Source organism: Stomoxys calcitrans, chromosome 1 (genome assembly GCF_963082655.1).
Source record: "Stomoxys calcitrans chromosome 1, idStoCalc2.1, whole genome shotgun sequence".
In the NCBI taxonomy this organism is placed as follows: Eukaryota; Metazoa; Arthropoda; class Insecta; order Diptera; family Muscidae; genus Stomoxys; species Stomoxys calcitrans.
Window position 1 is genome coordinate 143199533 of NC_081552.1, and position 22099 is coordinate 143221631.

Sequence of the window (22099 nt, forward strand, 5' to 3'; positions counted from 1 at the left end):
GCATTCACTGTTGCATGGTCGCCTTGACTGGGCATCAGCATTTCCGTGTTTGTCATCCTTTCTGTGCTTAATTCTTAAATCGTAGCTTTGAAGCCGCTCAAGCCAACGAGTCAGACCATAGCAGAAAATGTTGGACATAAAGGTACTTGTGGTTCTTATGGCTTCTACAACTTCCCGTTACACAGTAATTCCTTTCAGGCTTAGTTAACGTACGGCTGTAGTATCCGATGACTTTTTCTTGACCGTTGATTTGCTGCGATAACACCTCCGACACCATGTGCTCTTTCGCCCGTATCCAAAACAAATTTCTTGCCATGAACAGGATATGCCAAAAGATGGGCTGTATATAGTAGTTCTTTCAGTTTCTGGAATGATTCCTCTTGAGTATCGCTCCACTGAAACCTTTGGCCTTTCTGTGTCAATTGGTGTAAGCTGGCAGCTGTGCTGGCGAAATTTGGGACGAATCAACATTAGTAAGTACAGAGACCAAGAAAGCTGCGTAGTTCGCGTATGTTACGGGAACGCGGCTAATATCTCACAGCCTGAACTTTGTCGTCACCCGTTGATATACACTCCGCCGTAACATGACGTCCCAGATAATTTACCTCTTGCTTGAAAAAGTTGCACTTTTTCGCATTAAGTCTGAGGTCGGTAGCTGATAGTTGCTGTAGAACATCCTTCAAGTTCTTAAGATGCTCGTCAAAGGTTTTCCCCATTACTATGATCTCGTCCAGGTATATCAAGCTAGACCTCCAGCGATGCCCCTTCATCACACGCTCCATAAGTCTCTCAAAGGTAGCCGGGAAATAGCAGAACCCGAACCATTTTGTCTCGGATAAGGTGTGCAGTGTGTCATCAATTCTTGGGAGTGGATAGCTGTTCGTTTTGGTGACATCGTTAAGCTTTCTATAATTCACACAGAATTGAGTGTTTCCTTCTTTCTTTTTAACCAGTACCACTGGAGAGCACCATGGACTCGATGATGGTTCCAAAATATCGCTTTCTTTCATTTCACATACTAGCTTCTGGATTTCGACTATTTTTGCCAGGGAAACACTTCTTGGAACCTGTTTTATCGGACTTGTTTCTATTTATTTTCATGTTTTACTGCTGATGTTCTTCCTCGATTTCCATTCGTAAACCCAAAAGCGGATACGTGTTTAAGAAGCAATTGTTTAGCCTTATTCTCAGAGGAAGAAAGACTGCCTGTGAAACCTTTACCGTAATTCTCTAGATTCTTCTTTTCCTTAAAGGGTGAATTTGCTGATCTGCTTTTTAAAATTTAATATTGCTTTGGCTCGTGTACATATTCCAACATCGCAGAATTCGTCAATTTTCTCATGTTTGCGATAGTCGGCTTTAAAACATCCTTGCCTTTGACTGTTGCGGGCTCCACCGTGACCGTACGTTATCTGGCTCCATTTAACGGAAATATCCTTTCTTTAACCATATCTGCTCTAATGAGAAATTTTGATGCGCCCGTATCCAATGTCAAGATACGCCTGTCGCCATTGAGGTAACCGGCTGCAGTTAAATTGGTTCATGCCCCGTTGAACAACCTCGATTTAGTTTAAAGGTCACTCGTTTGATGAATTTTGAGTCACACTTTTGCTACCCTGTGTTGGGGTAGCGATATCGATCTGGAACGTTTGCGTTTCGCTCTACATTCTTGGACAGTGCCCAACTTTATCACAATTGTAGCATTTTATCTTGGACATTCTTGGTTCTTGTTTAAATTCGTTCATTGCTTGCTTCATTGCTTCTTTGACTGAATCTATTAGAGTATTTTAATCATCATACTCGGTATCCAACTAACGCACCTTGTGAATCGGAGGCTTTGCAATTATTCTTGCAGTCTCTTGTGCAAGCGCAAATGACACAGTTTAGGCGAACGTAGCCTTCTGCGACGCATATCTTGCACATTTAATTTCTGGGACCCGGATACCATTGACGAAAGTCGCAATTTTCATACGGTCCGCCAACGGATAGCTTTTCCCTGGCTATGTCAGTAACACCAATCAGTCTATCTCTATTGCGAAATTCTTTAGCGTTTTGTTTGATTTCTGAACTCGTCCTCTCAACTCCATTGTTCTGCTTGTGTTCTTCCCCGAACTTACGTTGAAATGCAGTTATAACTTCTTCATAATTGTTTCTACATGCCACTTGGATACTCTGTATAACCTCTGCGCCATTTCCCTTTAATGCAAGCAGAAGTTCAATCGCCATATCGTAGTTTCTCCACGAATTTCTCGCAGCTACAGTCTCAAAATGGAACTTAAAGCCATCAAAGGTTGTTGATCTGTCAAACACTGGAGACTTAGTTTTTGTAAGGCTGATAACGATAACGAGCACTGGGCTGCTTTTGATTTCCCGTTCAGACATTTTCCTTCTCTATGTCCAGAAATTTTTTATCATACGTCAGGAACTTCTTATCCAGTTCCTTAATTTGGCCATTTACATTTTCAACTCTTCTTTCCATAATTTGAGAAATCTCCTGAAGTTTCTCATTCAGAATTGAGGAATTTTCGCTTAACTTTGCATCCAATTCAGCCAGTTCTTCCAATTTTTCTTCCATCCTACGAGAATATTCTTCCATCTTTCTGGAAGTGTCGTCCATAATTTTTTTAGAATTCTCCTCCATCTTACGAGAGTTTTCTTCTATCTTTCTGGAAGTGTCTTCCATCATTCGCTTAATATTCTCTTCCATCTTTCTAGAATTGTCTTAAATTAATTTTTTTTTAATTTTCTTCCATCATTTTACTAATGTCGGTTAGCATCGCTGCGAAACTCACACCACTTACAGCTACTTTCGAAACTTCCCCGCCGCTGGCAACACCTCTTATCACCCTTACTGTCGAACTCATATTCGTTGATTCCAATTTTACGGCGCTCAAATACATCTAATAACCACTTTTGTACATCCGCCTTGGTGCTGGTAGTTTCTAGCTCCAAGTCTTCCACAGGTAGACCGGCGAATTTCATTTAAAAGATTTTTGATTATAAACAATTCAATGCAATAATAATTCAGTTATTTCTTCTAATTTGGGTGTTTTGAAGACTTTTTTATACTTTGTCTGAAGTGTGTGATAAATAATTGGATCCAACTCACCAGTCGTTGATATCTCTCAAACTTCTGAAGATACCTATCATCCTACGCCTACGCCGTCCATTAATATTGACAATACGTCTTATCGATTAAAAAGAAATTGAAAGAAAACTCTATATCGATACAATTTCACACGCAAACACTTCTCGATTATTTGCAATACCTGATCTCACGTCTTCTGGCCCTCGCTGAACGACATATCTCGACCTGGTTGTCTTCTTCTACGACGCATTGCGTTCGTGTTTTACACTATCCACTCGCTCATACGAGTGATTGGCACGGGTATCTTTGAACTGGGTATTATCATTTTTATCCTATAGGAATCAACAAGTTGTTTATAAAGGAATTTTATACCTTGCCTCATATGGAGTCCCTCAGGTCCGATTCTATTCGAACTGTATCTTAGTGATCTACCATCCGTCATTAGCATCTGCTGAATTTTTATGTATGCCGACGATGTTAAGCTTTTTTCTCCTATTATTTCTGCCTTTGATTCCGCTATCCTCCAGAGAGATTTGAACGAGTTAGCAAATTGGTGCGATACGAATCCTATGACTCTGAACTTAAGTAAATCAAGAAAATGACTTTTTACAGAAGGTCTGCCTTGATGACGTCATATTTTATTGGTGGACACAAACTTGATAATGTGGATCTATTTAATGATTTAGGTGTGTTACTTGATGGCAGTCTGAAGTTTGATGCTCATATTGATTTTGTTGTGAGTAGATCAACGTCCACTCTAGGTTTCATCAAAAGATGGTGTAAGGAGTTCAATGATCCTTGATCAATGATACTTGTCTAAATGTCTGTTTACTTCTCTTGTCAGGCCAATGCTCGAGTACGCTTCCATCGTATGGTGTTCTATTTATCAGTGCTATATTGAAAGAAAACAATTTCTTATTTACGCAAAAATAGGATTAGGTTGAAGTGGTCTTTTCGATCTTCCGCACTATGTGGACCGTTTGAAATTGATTAACTTACCAACTTTGGAGCATAGACGTTGCATGTTTGGAAGCTTATAAACGGGGAAATCAATTCTCACTTTTTATACCCAAAACCATTACTGTGGTACAGAGTATTATAACTTAGTGAATTTGTTTGTAACACCCGGAAGGGATAGACCCATTGATAAGTATACTCAGAGTCACTTTCTGATTCGATTAATCTTATATATAAAAATCAATTTGTTTTTGTTTGTATGTTTGTGTGTTCCTTTTGGACTCAGAAACGGCTGAACCGATTTTCTTGAAATTTTCACAGATGGTGCATTATGACCCCGTGGTGAAAATCGGGTACTAAATTTTTTTTAATATCTAAAGGGGGCGAACCCTCCTCCTTACCCTAATTTTCAGAAACACCAGATCTCGGAGATGGGTCGAAATAAATGGTAGTCTGATGGGTCAAGGTCAGGGCTATATGGTGGATGCATCAAAAGTTCCCAGCCAAGCTCACTCAGTTTTTGGCGAGTGACCAAAGATGTGTGCGGTCTAGCGTTGTCCAGGTGGAATATGAACCTTTACGATTGACCAATTCTGGTCGCTTCTCCTTGATGGCTGTATTCAATTTGTCCATTTGTTGACAGTAAACATCCGAATTAATCGTTTGGTTCCTTGGAAGCATCTTAAAATATACCACACCCTTCCAATCCCACCAAACAGACAGCATAACCTTCTTTTGGTGGATATCAGCCTTTGAAGTGGTTTGAGCTGGTTCACCATGCTTGGACCATGATCGTTTTCGACTAACGTTGTTGTAAACAATCCATTTTTCATCTCCAGTTATGATTCGTTTTAAAAACGGATCGAATTCATTGCGTTGATTCGGTTTGTTAAATGAATTTCTTTCAATACATGTGGTACCCATATTAAAATTGACGCCAAACAAACAAATGTAAACAAAATTTCGCGCACTTTTTTTCTAAAGCAAGCTAAAAGTAACAGCTGATAACTGACAGAAGAAAGAATGCAATTACGGAGTCACAAGCCGTTGAAAAAATTTGTCAACGCCGACTATATTACCGACAATTACTTTTTGGGCAACCCAATATTTTCGTAGCATGGTATTTCACTAACAGATCTTTAATTGTCGAAAATAAATATTCCAAGGAAATTTTTGTCCCACATAAAGTAAAAGAAGGCGCAGCGGAGCGGGCCCGGCTAGTAAATAAATAAAAAGCACGCTAACCTTCGACGGAGTAAAGCTAGTAGCTGGTTTGATAAAGGTGACATATAAACCGAGCTTTGATCTTGAATTCTTGAGCCGCTGAGCGCGCAATTATTATTCGATTTTGCAGAAATTTTGCATGAAGTGTTTCGTTTTAACTTCCATCAATTTTGTTAAGTATGGTCCAATCGGGTTACAAAATGATGTAGTTCCTATAGAAACCGATTTAGGATATTGCATTCTTGAGCCTCTAGAGGGCGCAATTTTGCACGATTTGGCTGAAATTTTGCACGAAATGTTTTGACTTCCAACAACTGTGCGAAGTAGGGTCAAACTCGGATCATAACCTGATATAGCTCCCATTTAAACCGATCTCTCGATTGCACTTCTTGAGCATTTAGAGGGCACAATGCTTATCCGATTTTGCTGAAATTTGCCACAATATCTTCCATTTTGATCTTCAACAGCCATACTAAGTATAGCCCCAATCGGTTTGTAACTTGGTATAGCTCCAATAACATAGCAATTCATCATTCATCAATTCATGGTAAAGGGTATATCAGATTCAGCCCGGCCGACCTTAGCACAATTGTCCTAGTGCCAAGCCAGGGGCAAAACAGCGACCGCCATGGTGGGCCCTAGAGCTGCTTGGTCTAAGGAAGGAATGCAGAAATCTCTTCAATAGAGTGAAACCTACAAGAGCACCACACGATTGGGACTTCTATAAGGCTGAGCTAAGAAAATATAGGGGCTAGCTGAGAAAGGCTCAGAACCAATCCTGGGTTGAATTCTGCAGTTCAGTAGAGGATACATCTGAGGCCTCTAGACTAAGGAAGATTCTGTCCTCGAGACCTATAACGGTGTGGTGTATTCAGAAGTCAGAGAATGTATGTACAATGTCTAGTGAGGAAACACTAGAACTACTCGTTGACACCCATTTCCCGGGAAATTCTACAACGGACAACGTGGTGCCAGAGGAAGTTGTCACTGGTATGCATTCCTCGGAGGTTATTAGGAAAATTGTGTCTGAACCGAAAATCCTTTGGGCGATAAGAAGTTTCGACTCCTTTAAGTCACCTGGCCCTGATGATGTAACACCGGTGTCTGATAGACTAGTTCCTTGGCTTAGGGAGATATATTCGTCCACGATGGCGAAAGAGTTTGGTATGTCATCCTTTATGCTGAAGACTATTGAGAGGTTGATAGAAACATATCTTATGGCAAAGATCCGTGGAGATCGCCTGTTACGGCAGCAGCATGCATATAGTAAAGGCAAATCCACTCAAACAGCCCTACACGACCTAATCGGCTACATAGAGTGTTCTCTCTCTGTCAAGGAATATCCAATGGTAGCATATCTTGACATTGAAGGTGCTTTCAATAATGTACAACCAACGTCAATCATGAAGGAGTATGAGTTTCCAAGGATCAAATCTACCGTAAGAAAGTTTATTTATAACTTACTTACTAAAAGATGCATTACGGCAGGCTTGGGATCTACGGATCTTAAAAGATGGGTCAGCAGAGGAACACCTCAATGAGGTGTACTGTCTTCTCTACTTTGGAACATAGCCAATAAAAATATAATATTCTCTGCAAGAAAAAGTTGTAAACGTGGTCACGTAGGAAGCTCTATGTGCAACAGCGAAGTGGACTACCGAAAGTGGTCTAGGTATAAATCCGTGCAAGACAGAAGTAGTTCTTTTCAGCTGGAGAACCGTGGAACCTGTCTCCATGGGTGGAGAGAATGTTCCATTTACAGAAAGCTCAAAATACCTGGGTGTTTTGCTGGACAGGAAATTGAACTTCAAATCCAACATTTTGCAAAGGGCAAGAAAGGCCATTCTTGCCCTATACAACTGAAAGAGGGCCATTGACAAAATTTAGGGTTTAGACCACGTGTCATGCATTGGGTATATACTGCAGTTGTCAGACCTATAATTCTGTATGGTGTTCTGGTCTGATAGACCGCGCTTCAAAATCCACCTACCTACTTAACCGGATCCAGAGGATGGCTTGTTTGTGCATCACAGCCGCACTGAGGACGACACCATCTGCTACATCTTATGCCTCTGGACATTGTGGCTACCCAAATTGCAGCGACCACAATTTATTGGGTTTTTTGAAGCTATCTGGATAGTTCAACAGTAGGAACTAGAAGACACCTTCCTTCTTCTGCTCCTATGGTATCACAATGGACGAAAACGTCTAATTGAGTCTGATGGCAGACTGCCAGTTAAACCTAACCTATCACTTCGAAGACTTCGACAGAGGTACAAAAATTCCTACAAATGACTTTCATTTCGTCGACGTATGTATATTTCTCTGCCAAACAAAAGTGAACACATTAAACTTGTAGACATGTGTGTACACTGAACATTGTGTCGATTAAGACTGTTTCTGTTTCAACGAACCAGAGAATCATAATGGTAATGCATTTGAATCACATTAAGAGAAACAATGTGTATAAATTAAAATGAGATAAACCAACTTTGTTTGGGGAATAACCTATACAGGTTTTAACCAAACGGGTAGGGCGGAATTACCCCCATCTACTCTCACAAATTGGAGCTTCTTTGAAAGTATTATGGTTCTTCTTTTCGAGAATACCATTGTACCCCTTGTTATCTTTCTTTCTTTCACATAACTAAATGTAGATTTGAATTAGGTTTATTTGTCAGTAAGTATCGGGTGACCAGACGATTTTTTGAGATTCGTACATTAAGGTACTAAAACGTACAAGTTTGTACTTTCTTTGCGTATTGAGCTAGAGCTCTGGAATTTGGGATGCCGGTACACATTGAGAGTGTATACCGGGCAACTTAGGATTTTTTTTGAAATTTGTACATTTTAGTACCGAAATATGCTAAATGGTTCTTTCTTAACTGACTGATAAACAGCTCTGGAAATTGGGATACAGGTACACATTGAGAGTATATTCCGGCCATTTAGAGGAATTTTTTGTACATTAAGGTTGGTATTCTACTCTGCTTTCGGAATAGTCGCTGAAATCTTTAATTGTTCCGTGAGCGGAATTTGACAGTTATGATTTGTTTTTATCTTCATTCCACAAGCTGAGCGGAATACTCAGCTTTAAGGTACTAAAATGATACTTCATTTAAAGATTGAGCTACAGCTCTCAAAATTGAAATACAGTTACTACTTGACATTGGGTGTACCATCGGGGGTATGCTACTTTTTTCATATATATGCATATACATATTGTATCTTCAGTTCGATGTTCGAGTAAGGACGGGCTAAAGTCGGGCAAAGCAAAACTTTTAGTACTCTACACCGCATAGGGTGTGCCGGATAAGTCGTCGAATATAAAATTTGCTTAAATTTGAATTGTAGAGTTTCGACCAAAATTTGAACGTATTGAGAAATCATTTGAGAAGGTCGCTTGATCCATGCGTGTGCAAAGGCTTCAGTAGTGAAGATCGGGCGATACACTTCTAAAGGAGCTATATCTAAATCTGAACCGATTTCTAGGAAAGTCACCAGTGATATCTTTTGTGCCAAATTTCGTGAGCATCGGTTAACAAATGACCAAATTATTAATATTTCAATAATTCAAAAACTCCAAATCAGACTAACATGTATATTTGGAAGCTGTGTCCAAGACTGAACCGATTCAGAAAGAAATCAGGTGCATATTATGTTAATCATAGAGGAAATCGTGGTGCAAACTTTTGAGAAGCTTGGTTGATAAATGCGTATGCAAAGGCTCTAGTAGTGACAATCGGGCAATGCAAATGACCAATATGACAAATAAAAGGTATTCAAAAGTAGAATACAAATCGGAGACAGTAAATTATTTTTTGGTGTCAGAGGCAACACCCCCCACCCACCGATTGGGACAATGTGGGTATCAAACAAGGTAGAAGGTGTCTAGGGGCCCTGCCCAATCCAAAAATCACCCAAAACGGGCATACATGTCCAACGTCACAAAATGGGTTTGGAATGAAAGGTCTTTGAGACTTGACTACGAATCTGGCATGCACAATTAGGACAGAGTCTGGGACCGGTCCACCCACTAAATACCCTTCAATAGGACATGTAGTTCGATTGGGATAATATGTCAATAAAAAGAAAGGTATATGACAGTATATTTCGAATCTAATGTTGGTATAAGGATTCAAGTATCTGGATAACATCCTACCGTTCCGTAGGACAGTAGACCGCGATAATAAATGACTCAAATAAACTGTGGTTTAGTTCTTAGCGTCGGGGGGGCGACCCTCTCCTTCTAATAAATGCAACGCCAAACTGTCATATATGATGATCGAGAATATATTGTACTCAAATGAAAGGACGTGTCAGAGGGCAATACCCCTCCCACTATCCTAGCAAAAAAAAAAAAAGAATTAAGAATAATATATAAATAATATGAAATAATATATGAAGGTCGATCAGGATATAAAAGGTCTTTAGTAGTAGAGTACACGTTTTACCCTCAAATTGGGATGGACACAGGAGGACCTGTTGATCTTTAAGAATGTAGTATCCCAAGTGGTCGCTTCGAAATATGATTTTGAATGTACATATCCAATACACAAAAAAAAACAAGTAAAAGCGTGCTAAGTTCGGCCGGGCCGAATCTTATATACCCTCCACCATGGATCGCATTTGTCGAGTTCTTTTCCCGGCATCTCCTCTTAGGCAAAAAAAAAGGATATAAGAAAAGATTTGCTCTGCGATTAGAGCGATGTTAAGATATGGTCCGGTTTGGACCACAATTAAATTATATGTTGGAGACCTGTGTAAAATGTCAGCCAATTCGAATAAGAATTTCGCTCTTTGTGGGCTCAAGAAGTAAAATAGAGAGATCGATTTATATGGAAGCTGTATCGGGCTATAGACCGATTCAGACCATAATAAACACGTATGTTAATGGTCATGAGAGAATCCGTCGTACAATATTTCAGGCAAATCGGATAATAATTGCGACCTCTGGAGGCTCAACAAGTCAAGATCCCAGATCGGTTTATATGGCAGCTATATCAGGTTATGGACCGATTTGAACCATACTTGGCACAGTTGTTGGATATAATAACGAAACACGTCGTGCAAAATTTCATTCCAATCGGATAAGAATTGCGCACTCTAGAGACTCAAGAAGTCAAGACCCAAGATCGGTTTATATAGCAGCTATATCAGGTTATGAGCCGATTTGAACCATACTTGGCACAGTTGTTGGATATAATAACGAAACACATCGTGCAAAATTTCATTCCAATCGGATAAGAATTGCGCACTCTAGAGGCTCAAGAAGTCAAGACCCAAGATCGGTTTATATGGCAGCTATATCAGGTTATGAACCGATTTGAACCATACTTGGCACAATTGTTGGATATTATAACAAAACACGTAGTGCAAAATTTCATTCCAATCGGATAAGAATTGTGCACTCTAGAAGCTCAAGAAGTCAAGACCCAAGATCGGTTTATATGGCAGCTATATCAGGTTATGGACCGATTTGAACCATACTTGGCACAGTTGTTGGATATAATAACGAAACACGTAGTGCAAAATTTCATTCCAATCGGATAAGAATTGCGCACTCTACAAGCTCAAGAAGTCAAGACCCAAGATCGGTTTATATGACAGCTATATCAGGTTATGGACCGATTTGAACCATACTTGGCACAGTTGTTGGATATAATAACGAAACACGTAGTGCAAAATTTCATTCCAATCGGATAAGAATTGCGCACTCTAGAAGCTCAAGAAGTCAAGACCCAAGAACGGTTTATATGGCAGCTATATCAAAACATGGACCGATATGGCCCATTTACAATACCAACCGACCTACACTAATAAGAAGTATTTGTGCAAAATTTCAAGCGGCTAGCTTTACTCCTTCGGAAGTTAGCGTGCTTTCGACAGACAGACGGACGGACGGACATGGCTAGATCGACATAAAATTTCACGACGATCAAGAATATATATACTTTATGGGGTCTCAGACCAATATTTCGAGTAGTTACAATCAGAATGACGAAATTAGTATACCCCCCATCTTATGGTGGAGGGTATAATAATTGGTGTGAATCCGATCGAGACCCTCCGACCCGATAGCCTCCTTCAAAATGCTCGACATTATGGGGCTCAAACAAGTTCGTACTCTAGCACGATGCTGATATTAACTCAGAGTTCGCCTCTACACTCCCTTCAAACCGGTCATGATTGCTTACTGTGGCCATAGATAATAGGTATTTGATAATACAATAGAAAGCGAATTTGATATCCATGTTTGAGGTACAAATATTTGGGGGTCGTGCCAACCCATAAACTCCCCCTAAACCAATGGCAATTGGGGCTCAAATTAAAGAAATTTGAGAGTAGAGCACGATGCTGATATTTTTTCATTGGTAAGTACAGGCTAATGCTGGCAACATTTCTGAGATTCTATGCCATGTAAAACTTCTCTCCAAAGAGGTGTCGAACTGCGGCACACCGTTCGGACTCGGCTATAAAAACGAGGCCCCTTATCATTGAGCTTAGGGGTAACATCGAAACTTTAATGCCAGACATATATACCGACCATAGCAATATACGGCTCTAATGAAAGGTATTTTGGAGAAGACCACCAATATAATATCCACATTGGCGCGAAATATCTGAAAGACCGAACCAGCACCCACAAACAGGATTTATTTCCTGACGTGACCGTATAGGGCTCAGAAAAAATAGGAGAGTGAAAGAAGGCACAGCGGAGCGGGCCCTGTCTAGCTAGTACTTGTATAAAACGTAAACCTCGAAATTGCTGCGCTTCTTGTTTAGTTTCGACAACGTATCATTGTTGTTGTTGTTATAGTTATAGTTGTTGTTGTTGTTATAGTTATATGGTTGTTGCTGTTGTTATAGCGTCTACATAAATTTTTTAAAAATTTAAAATTTAATAAAAAAGTTTTCATTTTACTCTATTTATAATCAGCGCTCTGCCATCCAGAGCAGTTCGACCACCTTAAGATATTCACAATTGCCGCCAGTATGTGTTAGTGGGAGCGAATAACAGTGAAAAAGGTTATTGATGTTCTCGCCAGGATTTAGGAGCTCGTTCTACCTCAAAGAGGATTGAAGTAACAGAGATATTTTGTGCTCTCGAAATTTGGCAGCAATTGAGAGCAGAATTCTGCTTGCGGCATGATCTTAGATAATTCTTATTTATCTATATTTACAAGCGCCACCACCACCACCAATGAGCGAAGTTAAAATTCTTTATCTATATATAATTTATCTGTGTTCTACCTATGCATCAGTGCAGGGACGTAGCCAGTATTTTATTTTAGGGGGAGGGGGGGCCCACCACCCATATTTCAAAATCGAAAATTGCCAACATAGTTATGTTACTGTGAAATTTTTAAAGATACCTCAAACTTTTTTCGAAAATTGTCGTCGCTACTAATTGCAGGAAATGGCCCATCATGTGGTTAAAGTCAGAGCTGAATCAGGCCGATCCTAATCTTTCAAAGCTTTAAAAATGTGCTCGTCTTTGCGAGTATCTTAGTTTTATAGTGATAGTTCTGGCAAACCAGTGTCAGTATTATGATGAAATTTTTTCTTTTGCGCTTATTTTTATTTAATCTCAAGCTAGTTTTTTATTTCAACGGATTATTGTTTGTGTGGGTCAAATAGTTTTATTCCCATAAAATTTTACGCTAATAAATTAAAAAATTAAGGAACAATAAATGATAAATACTTCAAAAAAAAATAGTTTTGACCAATTTTTACGACGAGCCATCTACGTCTGCTTAAACAATGCTGCATATTTCTCCTCCCATGGCGAAACAATTAAAGATGGTCTAATTTGTTTAACAACCATAAATCATATGGTGCAATCCGCCATCTCGTCATCAAAATGTCATTTCAAAATTGGCATTATTCTCAACAAAACCAAAGAAACTCGCCCTCGTTTGCGTACGTATGCCAGTTAAATGAGAGAAAGAGATACTTAAACAAAGAGAATGTGCAAAAAAATGGAGTAGTTTGCTGAGAATGTAAACACAGAACTGACATTAATGCCGTCAAACTGGCCGGCTGAATTCTTTCAGTTGTTCGCGTGAGACCACCTTCATTAATCCAATGTAATGTTCTCCTCCGAACTTTATTAAAATCGATCGAAAATCCGATTTTGAAGGAAAAGATGTCCGGTAAAAGTTGCATCCAAATATTACCGCATATGGCTTTAATTTGCATCGTGTCTTTATGAGTCGTAAAGTTTCCCTAAATTATTGGAGATAAAATAAGAAAATGTGGTAGAACTAGAAATCAGAAATATTCCAGTTGTAAACATTTTCTTTCTTTACCTGCTAATTTTTACGCTGTAGGTGATAAAAGTCTGCCGACTATTATCATTTTAATTCATTTCCTTACTTAAGGTGGGTATTAAGCACCTTATATAATGTCAAGTTTTTGGAAGGAAAATGGGCATGTCGAAATTAAGCAATTTTTACATTTTAAAATATCCAACAAATATTTTTTCAACATTTTTAGCAGTGAGATTTCTGGAATCCATTTCAGAGTCTTGTTGCATTTGATGGTTTCTATAATAAAACAAGTAAAAGCGTGTTAAGTTCGGCCGGGCCGAATCTTATATACCCTCCACCATGGATCGCATTTGTCGAGTTCTTTTCCCGGCATCTCTTCTTAGGCAAAAAAAGGATATAAGAAAAGATTTGCTCTGCTATTAGAGCGATATCAAGATATGGTCCGGTTTGGACCACAATTAAATTATATGTTGGAGACCTGTGTAAAATGTCAGCAAGAAGTAAAATAGAGAGATCGATTCATATGGAGCTGTATCGGCCTATAGACCGATTCAGACCATAATAAACACGTATGTTGAGGGTCATGAAAGAATCCGTCGTACAGAATTTCAGGCAACTCGGAGAATAATTGCGACCTCAAGAGGCTCAAGAAGTCAAGATCCCAGATCGGTTTATATGACAGCTATATCAGGTTATGAACCGATTTGAACCGTACTTGGCACAGTTATTGGATATCATAACAAAACACGTCGCGCAAAATTTCATTCCAATCGGATAGGAATTGCGCACTCTAGAGGCTCAAGAAGTCAAGACCCAAGATCGGTTTATATGGCAGCTATATCAAAACATGGACCGATATGGCCCATTTCCAATACCAACTGACCTACAATAATAAGAAGTATTTGTGCAGGTTATGAACCGATTTGAACCTTATTTGACACACTTGTTGAAAGTAAGAATAAAATACGTCATGCACAATTTCAGCCAAATCGGATAGGAATTGCGCCCTCTAGCAGCTCAAGAAGTCAAGTCCCCAGATCTGTTTATGTGACAGCTATATCAGGTTATGAACCGATTTGAACCATACTTGGGACAGTTATTGGATATCATAACAAATACTGCGTGCAAAAATTCATTCAAATCGGCTAAGAATTGCGCCCTCTAGAGACTCAAGAAGTTAAGACCCAAGATCGGTTTATATGACAGCTATATCAGGTAATGGACCAAATTGAACCATACTTGACACAGTTGTTGGATGTCATAACAAAACACGTCGTGCAAAATTTCATTCCAATCGGATAAGAATTGCGCACTCTCGAGGCTGAAGAACTCAAGACGCAAGATGGGTTTATATGGCAGCTATATCGGGTTATAGACCGATTGGAACCATACTTGGCACAGTTGTTGGATATCGTAACAAAACACGTCGTGCAAAACTACATTCCAATCGGATAAGAATTGCGCACTCTAGAGGCTCAAGAAGTCAAGACCCAAGATCGGTTTATATGGCAACTATATCAAAACGTGGACCGATATGGCCCATTTACAATCCCAACCGACCTACACTAATAAGAAGTATTTGTGCAAAATTTCAAGCGGCTAGCTTTACTCCTTCGGAAGTTATCGTGCTTCCGACAGACAGACGGACGGACATGGCTAGATCGACATAAAATGTCCCGACGATCAAGAATATATATACTTTATGGGGTCTCCGACGAATATTTCGAGTAGTTACAAGCAGAATGACGAAATTAGTACACCCCCCATCCTATGGTGGAGAGTATAAAAATGTAGAGTCGTAAAATGCAATAAATTTTATAGAAATTTTGACTTTATAAAATAATTTCGAGGTAGGCGGCGCAAAGTTCGTCTTTAGAAAGTTTATCACTGAAATATAGTTTTTAGAAAAAAACCATTAAAATGTAATTTCTAGAAAAAATGTTATTGAAATTTTGCCTTTAGGAAAAATTTAAATGAAATTTTGGGACGCGGGCTGATGAGAATATCACGCTGAATTGTTACAATTTTGTCTTTAGGAATAACTGTGGTGAAGTTTTGTCTTTAAAAATATTACGCTGAAATTTTGTCTTCAGAAAAAATTTCATTAAAATTTGTTTAGAAAAAATTTCATAAAAATTGAAAGAAAAATAATTTTAAGGTGGTCCTGGTCTGATCAAAACTTTCTCTCTGTAAAATATTATAAATATTAAATTTTGTTATTTAAAAAAAAACTTACTAAAATTTTGTATTTAGAATATATTTAATTTAATTTTTTATTTCTATAGAAAAAATCATTTTGAGGGGGCTCGGGCCCGAGGGCCCCACCCCCTGGCTACGTCACTGAATCAGTGTTGCCATCTACGATTTCCTAACTATTTTTCAACTCTGTCAAAAACTAGTTGTTTTGGCTAGGCTGATAACGTTTTAGATGTACGTATTATACGTCAGAAATCTATTTCATATAGGTCGAAGTTAGCGACAGACCATCTCTGTCAGTGGCGACATAAATGTCTTGGCTGCAACCGAAAATTTCGCTAGAGGTGCATAGTCAGCTTTAAGCCAAAAAAGTTGTCTGGGCCATATGTGAAGATGGTCGAATAAAAATTGCGACCTGTACTTTGTTCACAAATTAAGACGGACAGACAGACGAACATAGCTAAACCGAATCAGAATGTTATTCTGGGACGATCCCTATACTTATCAATGGGGAGACCCATTCTTCCTTTCTACCTTTTACAAACAAATGCGCTATGTTAACGCTGGTTTTGAAAGCATCAAATGACGATATGCAATTGGTTCTTTGCAAATTACAATTGAACTGTTTCTTTTCGATACACTAAGTAGTGAGTCAAGCAGTATAAGGGTTGGATCGACCTGCTGCGAAACATTCGGTCTACCTATATTTACCCATAGGAATGCGAGTCAATGGAACGAGAAGAAAAACAAACAAAGAATGCAGTCTGTCATAATGTTTTGTGATGTATTGGCGCAAACAGAGACACAATTGCGCAAAGCCATACAACACAAAAAAGCGTCATTCCAAAAAGTTAAATATTTTTGGTCAATATTGACTAATTTTAATGATTTTTGAGTAGTTTTTTTTTTTTTTGAATTCTTCTTGCTTTGCCATCATTTATAATATTAAAAAAGAAATAAAACCAATTTAAAAAGTAAATATATTTTTGATGTATTTTGTATTGGGTTCATTTTAGCAATATGATCTCCGCTTATTACACTGTAATCTGTCAGGAATAGCTTAATTTAAAACTAGGGTTAGCATAGTTCGATCGGTGGCAGAATAGGTCAAATAACCGAACAACTAGTATTGGTCTGTTGCAAATAGGAAGCGAAAGGGTGTCAATTCACTACAAAAGCGGCCAACCCCATGTTAAATTCGCCACTCGAACACATTGGAAGTATACAGATGGGGAACTAGTACTGCTTACTTCAAGATTGTAGCAATTTTAGCACAAAACTAGTTCCCTGCACCAGCGGGTTATAACACGCTTTACCACAGTAGTGGTGTAGGGTATACAAATACGATAAAAATAAATATTTTTAAGTACGTTCGTAGCTGTGAGGTGAGAGTGTGTGCGAGCGGTTGATTGCTGCCGGCTTAGTCACCGTTAGTTCGGGAGGCAAAACAAAGCCCAACGCCACTTCTCTCAGAGCCCCTTTTGTCAGTCGTCGTCAACGAACAAGTGATGGGTGTCTTTTGTTCGCTTGCGTTCTGCACTTGCCTTAGTTCGCACGACAGTTGTCGCAATGACAACACGCTAAGTGACCGGTAAAATGCTCCACGAAAAAATACCAGTTCGATATCGAAAACCAACGTGAATTAATTGGCAAATATTATTCATACACACTGCAGAGTTTGGAATATGAAACCTTATTTAGTTGAAGTGAATTCTTAGCAATACGGTTATAAAGCACATCATCATCGGCTTGTATCATCGAATATTCGTCATACAGACAGGAACTTGTGGCTTTACGTCAAACTAAAAAATATATGTATATCCACTAAGCAAATACCTCTTCACACCCCTTGACGATTTCCCATATAAACAAAAATAAAAAAATTAAAAATAATGAAGTAATGTTCAATGTACTCGACCACCAGCTATCATACGGCTCGCTGATTATAATAAACGATCTAAAATTTCAACAAAGAAAGCTACTATCGCGATTTGACGGACAGACGTGCAGATATTTTACCATGTTGCAACGCAAGCATCTGTACCCGCATTTCAGCTTTAATAGTAATTTGATATTCTCTTAAGACATTAAACTTTTACGGGTGTGTACAAAAAAAAAACATAAATAAAAATAATAAAAACAAAAAATTATAGAAGCTACAGAAGATTTTGAACGCTTCGAAGCCTTTCGCCGTCATACCTTTATTCACAATTTTTTGCCATGAAACTTCTTCTAAAGGTCAATTCGGAAAAAACGCGTCAACGGCTCCAGCATTGCTCTAATAATCCTGTTACCGATTCTCCTTTGAAATTAAATAATAAGAGTGAGTACCGTAATTTAGCAATTAACCCAAGGATATTCCCATTAACAAATATGAAATCTGTGTACGTTGCGCTTTGTTTGTTTGTTAGTTTATATGTCTGTTCCGTATAGACTCAAAAACGGCTGAACCGATTTTCATGAAATTTTCACAGATGATAGAGTTTAAGCCCCCGGTGATAATGGGGTGCTAAATTTTTGATATCCGAAGGGGGGCGGACCCTCCTCCATACCGCAATTTTCAAAAACGCCAGATCTCGGAGATGCGTACACCGCTTTAAGCGAAATTTTGTACGCCATCTTATAGTACCCCTAAAAAACACCAAATTGGTATACAATTTTGGGGTCAAATAATCTGGGTGGACGCCCCAACCAAAAACCCTCCCGGACGGACATGTGTACGATTGGGACAATATGGTTTGATACCCATATTGTCCCAAGGTATTTAAGAGTAGAGTACGAACTTGGTATACAAATTTTGCCCAAAGTATTCACGCCCAAAAAACACCCTAACAAGACTCTTTCACCGCTTTGGGCAATATGGGTATCAAATGAAAGGTAAATAAAAGCGGAATACAAATCTGAAATAAAAATTTATTCCTTGATGTCTGAGGGGCCTCCCCACCTTCCGTGCGGGGGGACATGATTACCTATTGGGACAATATGGATGTCCAATGAAAGGTATTTAAGAGTAGAGTACGAACTTGGTATACAAATTTCACCCAACAGGGCTCTTTCACCGCTTTGGGCAATATGGGTATCAAATGAAAGGTATTTAAAAGTAGAGTACAAATCTGGCATACAAATGTATTCCTTGGTGTCTGAGTGGCCTCCCCATCCCCCCAAAACACCATCGCACAGACATGTTTACCGATTGGGAGAATAGGGGTATCAAACGAAAGTATATAAGAGTAGAATACGAACTTGGTCTTTCACCGCTTTGGGCAATATGGGTATCAAGTGAAAGGTATTTAAAAGCAGAGTACAAATCTGACATACAAAGGTATTCCTTGGTGTCTGAGTTATTATTTCGGGGTTCGCCCCCTAAACTCCCTTCAAACCGGCCATGTTTGCCTACTATAGCAATAAGTAATAGGTATTTGATAGTAGAAAACAATTTTTATATTCTATTTTGTGGCCAAGTGTTTGGGCGTGTATCTCACCCCATACACTCCCTCTAAACCAATTGCAAATTCTGCTCAAATAAGAAGAATTTAACATGATACTGATGTTTTTCAAGGATAAATGCGTGGGTGGTCGCCCCACCCCACATACCCCTGAAACTGGACATATTTGTGGATTATGGCAAAAAGGGGTCTCATCTCGTACACTCCCCCTGAACTACATATATATACCGACTTCAGCAATATGTGGCTCCACAACGTCTATTAAGTTTGCTCGAAATTGGTTTAGATTTAGACATAGCTCCTATATATATGTTCGTCCGATTTGCATTAATAATGCAATAAAATGGTCATTTGTTAACCGATTCTCTCAAAATTTGGCAGGAAGGATTTTCTTACGACTCCCAACGTTGCAAGTGAATTTCATAGAAATCGGTTCAGATTCGGATATAGCTCCCATATATATGTTCGTATTCGAAATTTGGCAAGAGGGATTTTCTCTTGACTCTCGACATTATAGATTAATTTCATAGAAATTGGTTCTTACTTAGTTATAGCTGTCATATATGAATATCGCCCGATATTCACTTCTAGAGCCATTGCAATCGCATTTTTTTGGCCAATCTTGGCACAATTTTGCACAACACTTTTCTCGACGAGTACCACATTATCTGAGAAGTTTGCTCGAAATCGATTTAGAATAAGATATAGCTCCCATATGTATGTTCGTCAAATTTTGGGTAATTTGCAATAATGTTGTCATTTGTGAACCGTAGTTATCACAGTTTGAACATATTTGCTCGAAATGTGATACGGATTGTTTGACAACCCATCTGAAAACATCCGGCGAGGTCCATCAAAATTGTTTCAGAATTAGACATAGCTCCCACTTTGTACCATTAGGGTAGGTTTAGGGTATTATTAAGTCGGCACCGTCCGACATTTGCCTTTCCTTACTGGTTTAACCAAGTGTTTGGGGGTACGCCCTAAAGCACCCCTAAACTGAACTTCATTTCCGATTAAGGCAATATAGAGCTTAAATCAACGGTATTTGAAACAAAACACCATCCTCAAAACGAAGGAGGAGAGGAGCCCCATATTGCCGACCATGGCAATATGGGGCTCTAAATAAAGGTATTTGAGAGTGGAGCACGAATTTGATATCCATATTTGATGTGAGATATCTGAGGCACCATCCCTCCCCTAAAAGGCACTTCTCATTACCCTAATTTTGAAAAACACCAGATCTAGGAGATTGTTAATGCGATTTGTTTTAATTTTTTTTTTTCACTCTCACAGTCAAAACAAAACATGGCTTCTATTGTTGGGGTCGGGTGCCGCCAGATGGGTTTATAGACCAATCGAAAACGAATTTGAAGGGACTTTTTTATATCCGAGTCCGAATGGAGTGCCGCAGTGCGACACCTATTTGGGAAGAATTTTTTACATGACCATGCATGGCAAATGTCGCCAGCCGTAAGAGGGGATAACCACCGCTTTAAAATTTGTCCGATGTTCCCGTCAGGATTAGAACGCAGGCATTCACCGTCGTACGCGGACATAGGCTACAGTGGCACGAATTCGATATCCATATTCAGGGCGATGTGTCCCCACACTAAAAAGATATTAAAGAGATAAAGAAGGCGCAGCGGAGCGGGCCCGGTTCGGCTAGTCTTATATATAAACATCAATTTGTGTTTGTTTGTAGGTTTGTTTGTTTGTTTAAATGTTTGTGCGCTCCTTATAGACTCAGAAACGGCTGAACCGATTTTCTTGAAATTTTCAAAGATGATGCATAATGACCCCGTGGTGAAAATAGGGTACTAAATAATTTTTTTTTAATATCTAAAGGGGGGCGGACCCTCCCCCTTACTCTAATTTTCAGAAACGCCAGATCTCGGAGATGGGTGGTGCGATTTAAGCGAAATTTTGTGTGCTCTCATATAATACCCTAAAAATAAAAATTTGGTATCCAAATTTCGGATGGGGTACCTAGGGGGGCTGCCCCAAACTACAACCTACCAAACATATATTTAGACATATCACGACTATTTGGGATTCAAATGAAAGGAATTTAGGATAAGAAAACGTATATGATATCCAATTGTCGGACCAAGTGCTAGGGGGACCACCCCAAGCCTCAAAACATCCCTAAATCGGACATATTTACCGACCATGGCAATATGGGACTCAAATGAAAGGCATTTGCGAGTAGATTACGAATCTGATATCCAAATACGTCCCACCACCATAACAACCCCCTTATAGAACGTATTTGCTCACCAAGACAATTTGGGTCTTCAAGAGAGTGGAACTAAATATTCATAGTTTTTAGGGCCAATACCCCAAACCGGACATTTTTGCTGCAATAAGGAGTTTAAATGAGATTAGAAAGCGAATTTGATAGCCAATTTTTAGGCCAATGGCAATATGGGGTAAAAATACTTGTTATATAGATATATGAGAATGGAGCACGTTGCTGATATATTTTCCGGGCTTAGTGTTTGGGGGACCACCCCAATCCCCAAAACACCCCTAAATCTGGCATATTTACCGACCATGTCAATGTGCAGCTTAAATGAAAGGTATTGGGGGGTAGAGCAAGAATTGATACCCATTTTCGGGGCCAATTTTTTGGGGGTCTACTCCTTTCCCAAAATACCCCACAAACAGCAAATTTTTAGTGACCATCGCAATATGGGGCTCAAATAAAGGCATTTGGTAATAGAATACGAATTTGATATCCGAATGTAGGGTCCTATGTATTGAGGGAATCACGCCTTCCCCAAAACACACCGCAAAGGGTAAAAAATTTTCGACCATGCCAATATATGGTATTTGAGATAAGAAAACGAATTTGATAACCTATTTTGAGCCATGTGTTTGGGGGACGCCTCATCGTGTATACTCCCCTAAAC

At 39.1% G+C, this 22099-nt stretch overlaps 1 protein-coding gene across 2 annotated transcripts in view; it reads left to right on the plus strand.

Moving 5' to 3' along the window:
* The window catches only part of LOC106088839 (peptidoglycan-recognition protein LA), a 73489-nt gene that overhangs the window by 26792 nt on the left and 24598 nt on the right, over positions 1-22099 (plus strand). Inside the window, exon 1 of one of the 2 annotated variants that reach the window (XM_013254538.2) lies at positions 17221-18061. The exons of the other annotated variant lie outside the window; for it this stretch is intronic. Coding sequence (XP_013109992.1) covers positions 17959-18061 — 103 coding nt within the window. The 5' untranslated portion in view covers positions 17221-17958. Of the gene's footprint in view, positions 1-17220; positions 18062-22099 lie in introns of those variants that run through there. 2 annotated transcript variants of the gene reach the window in all.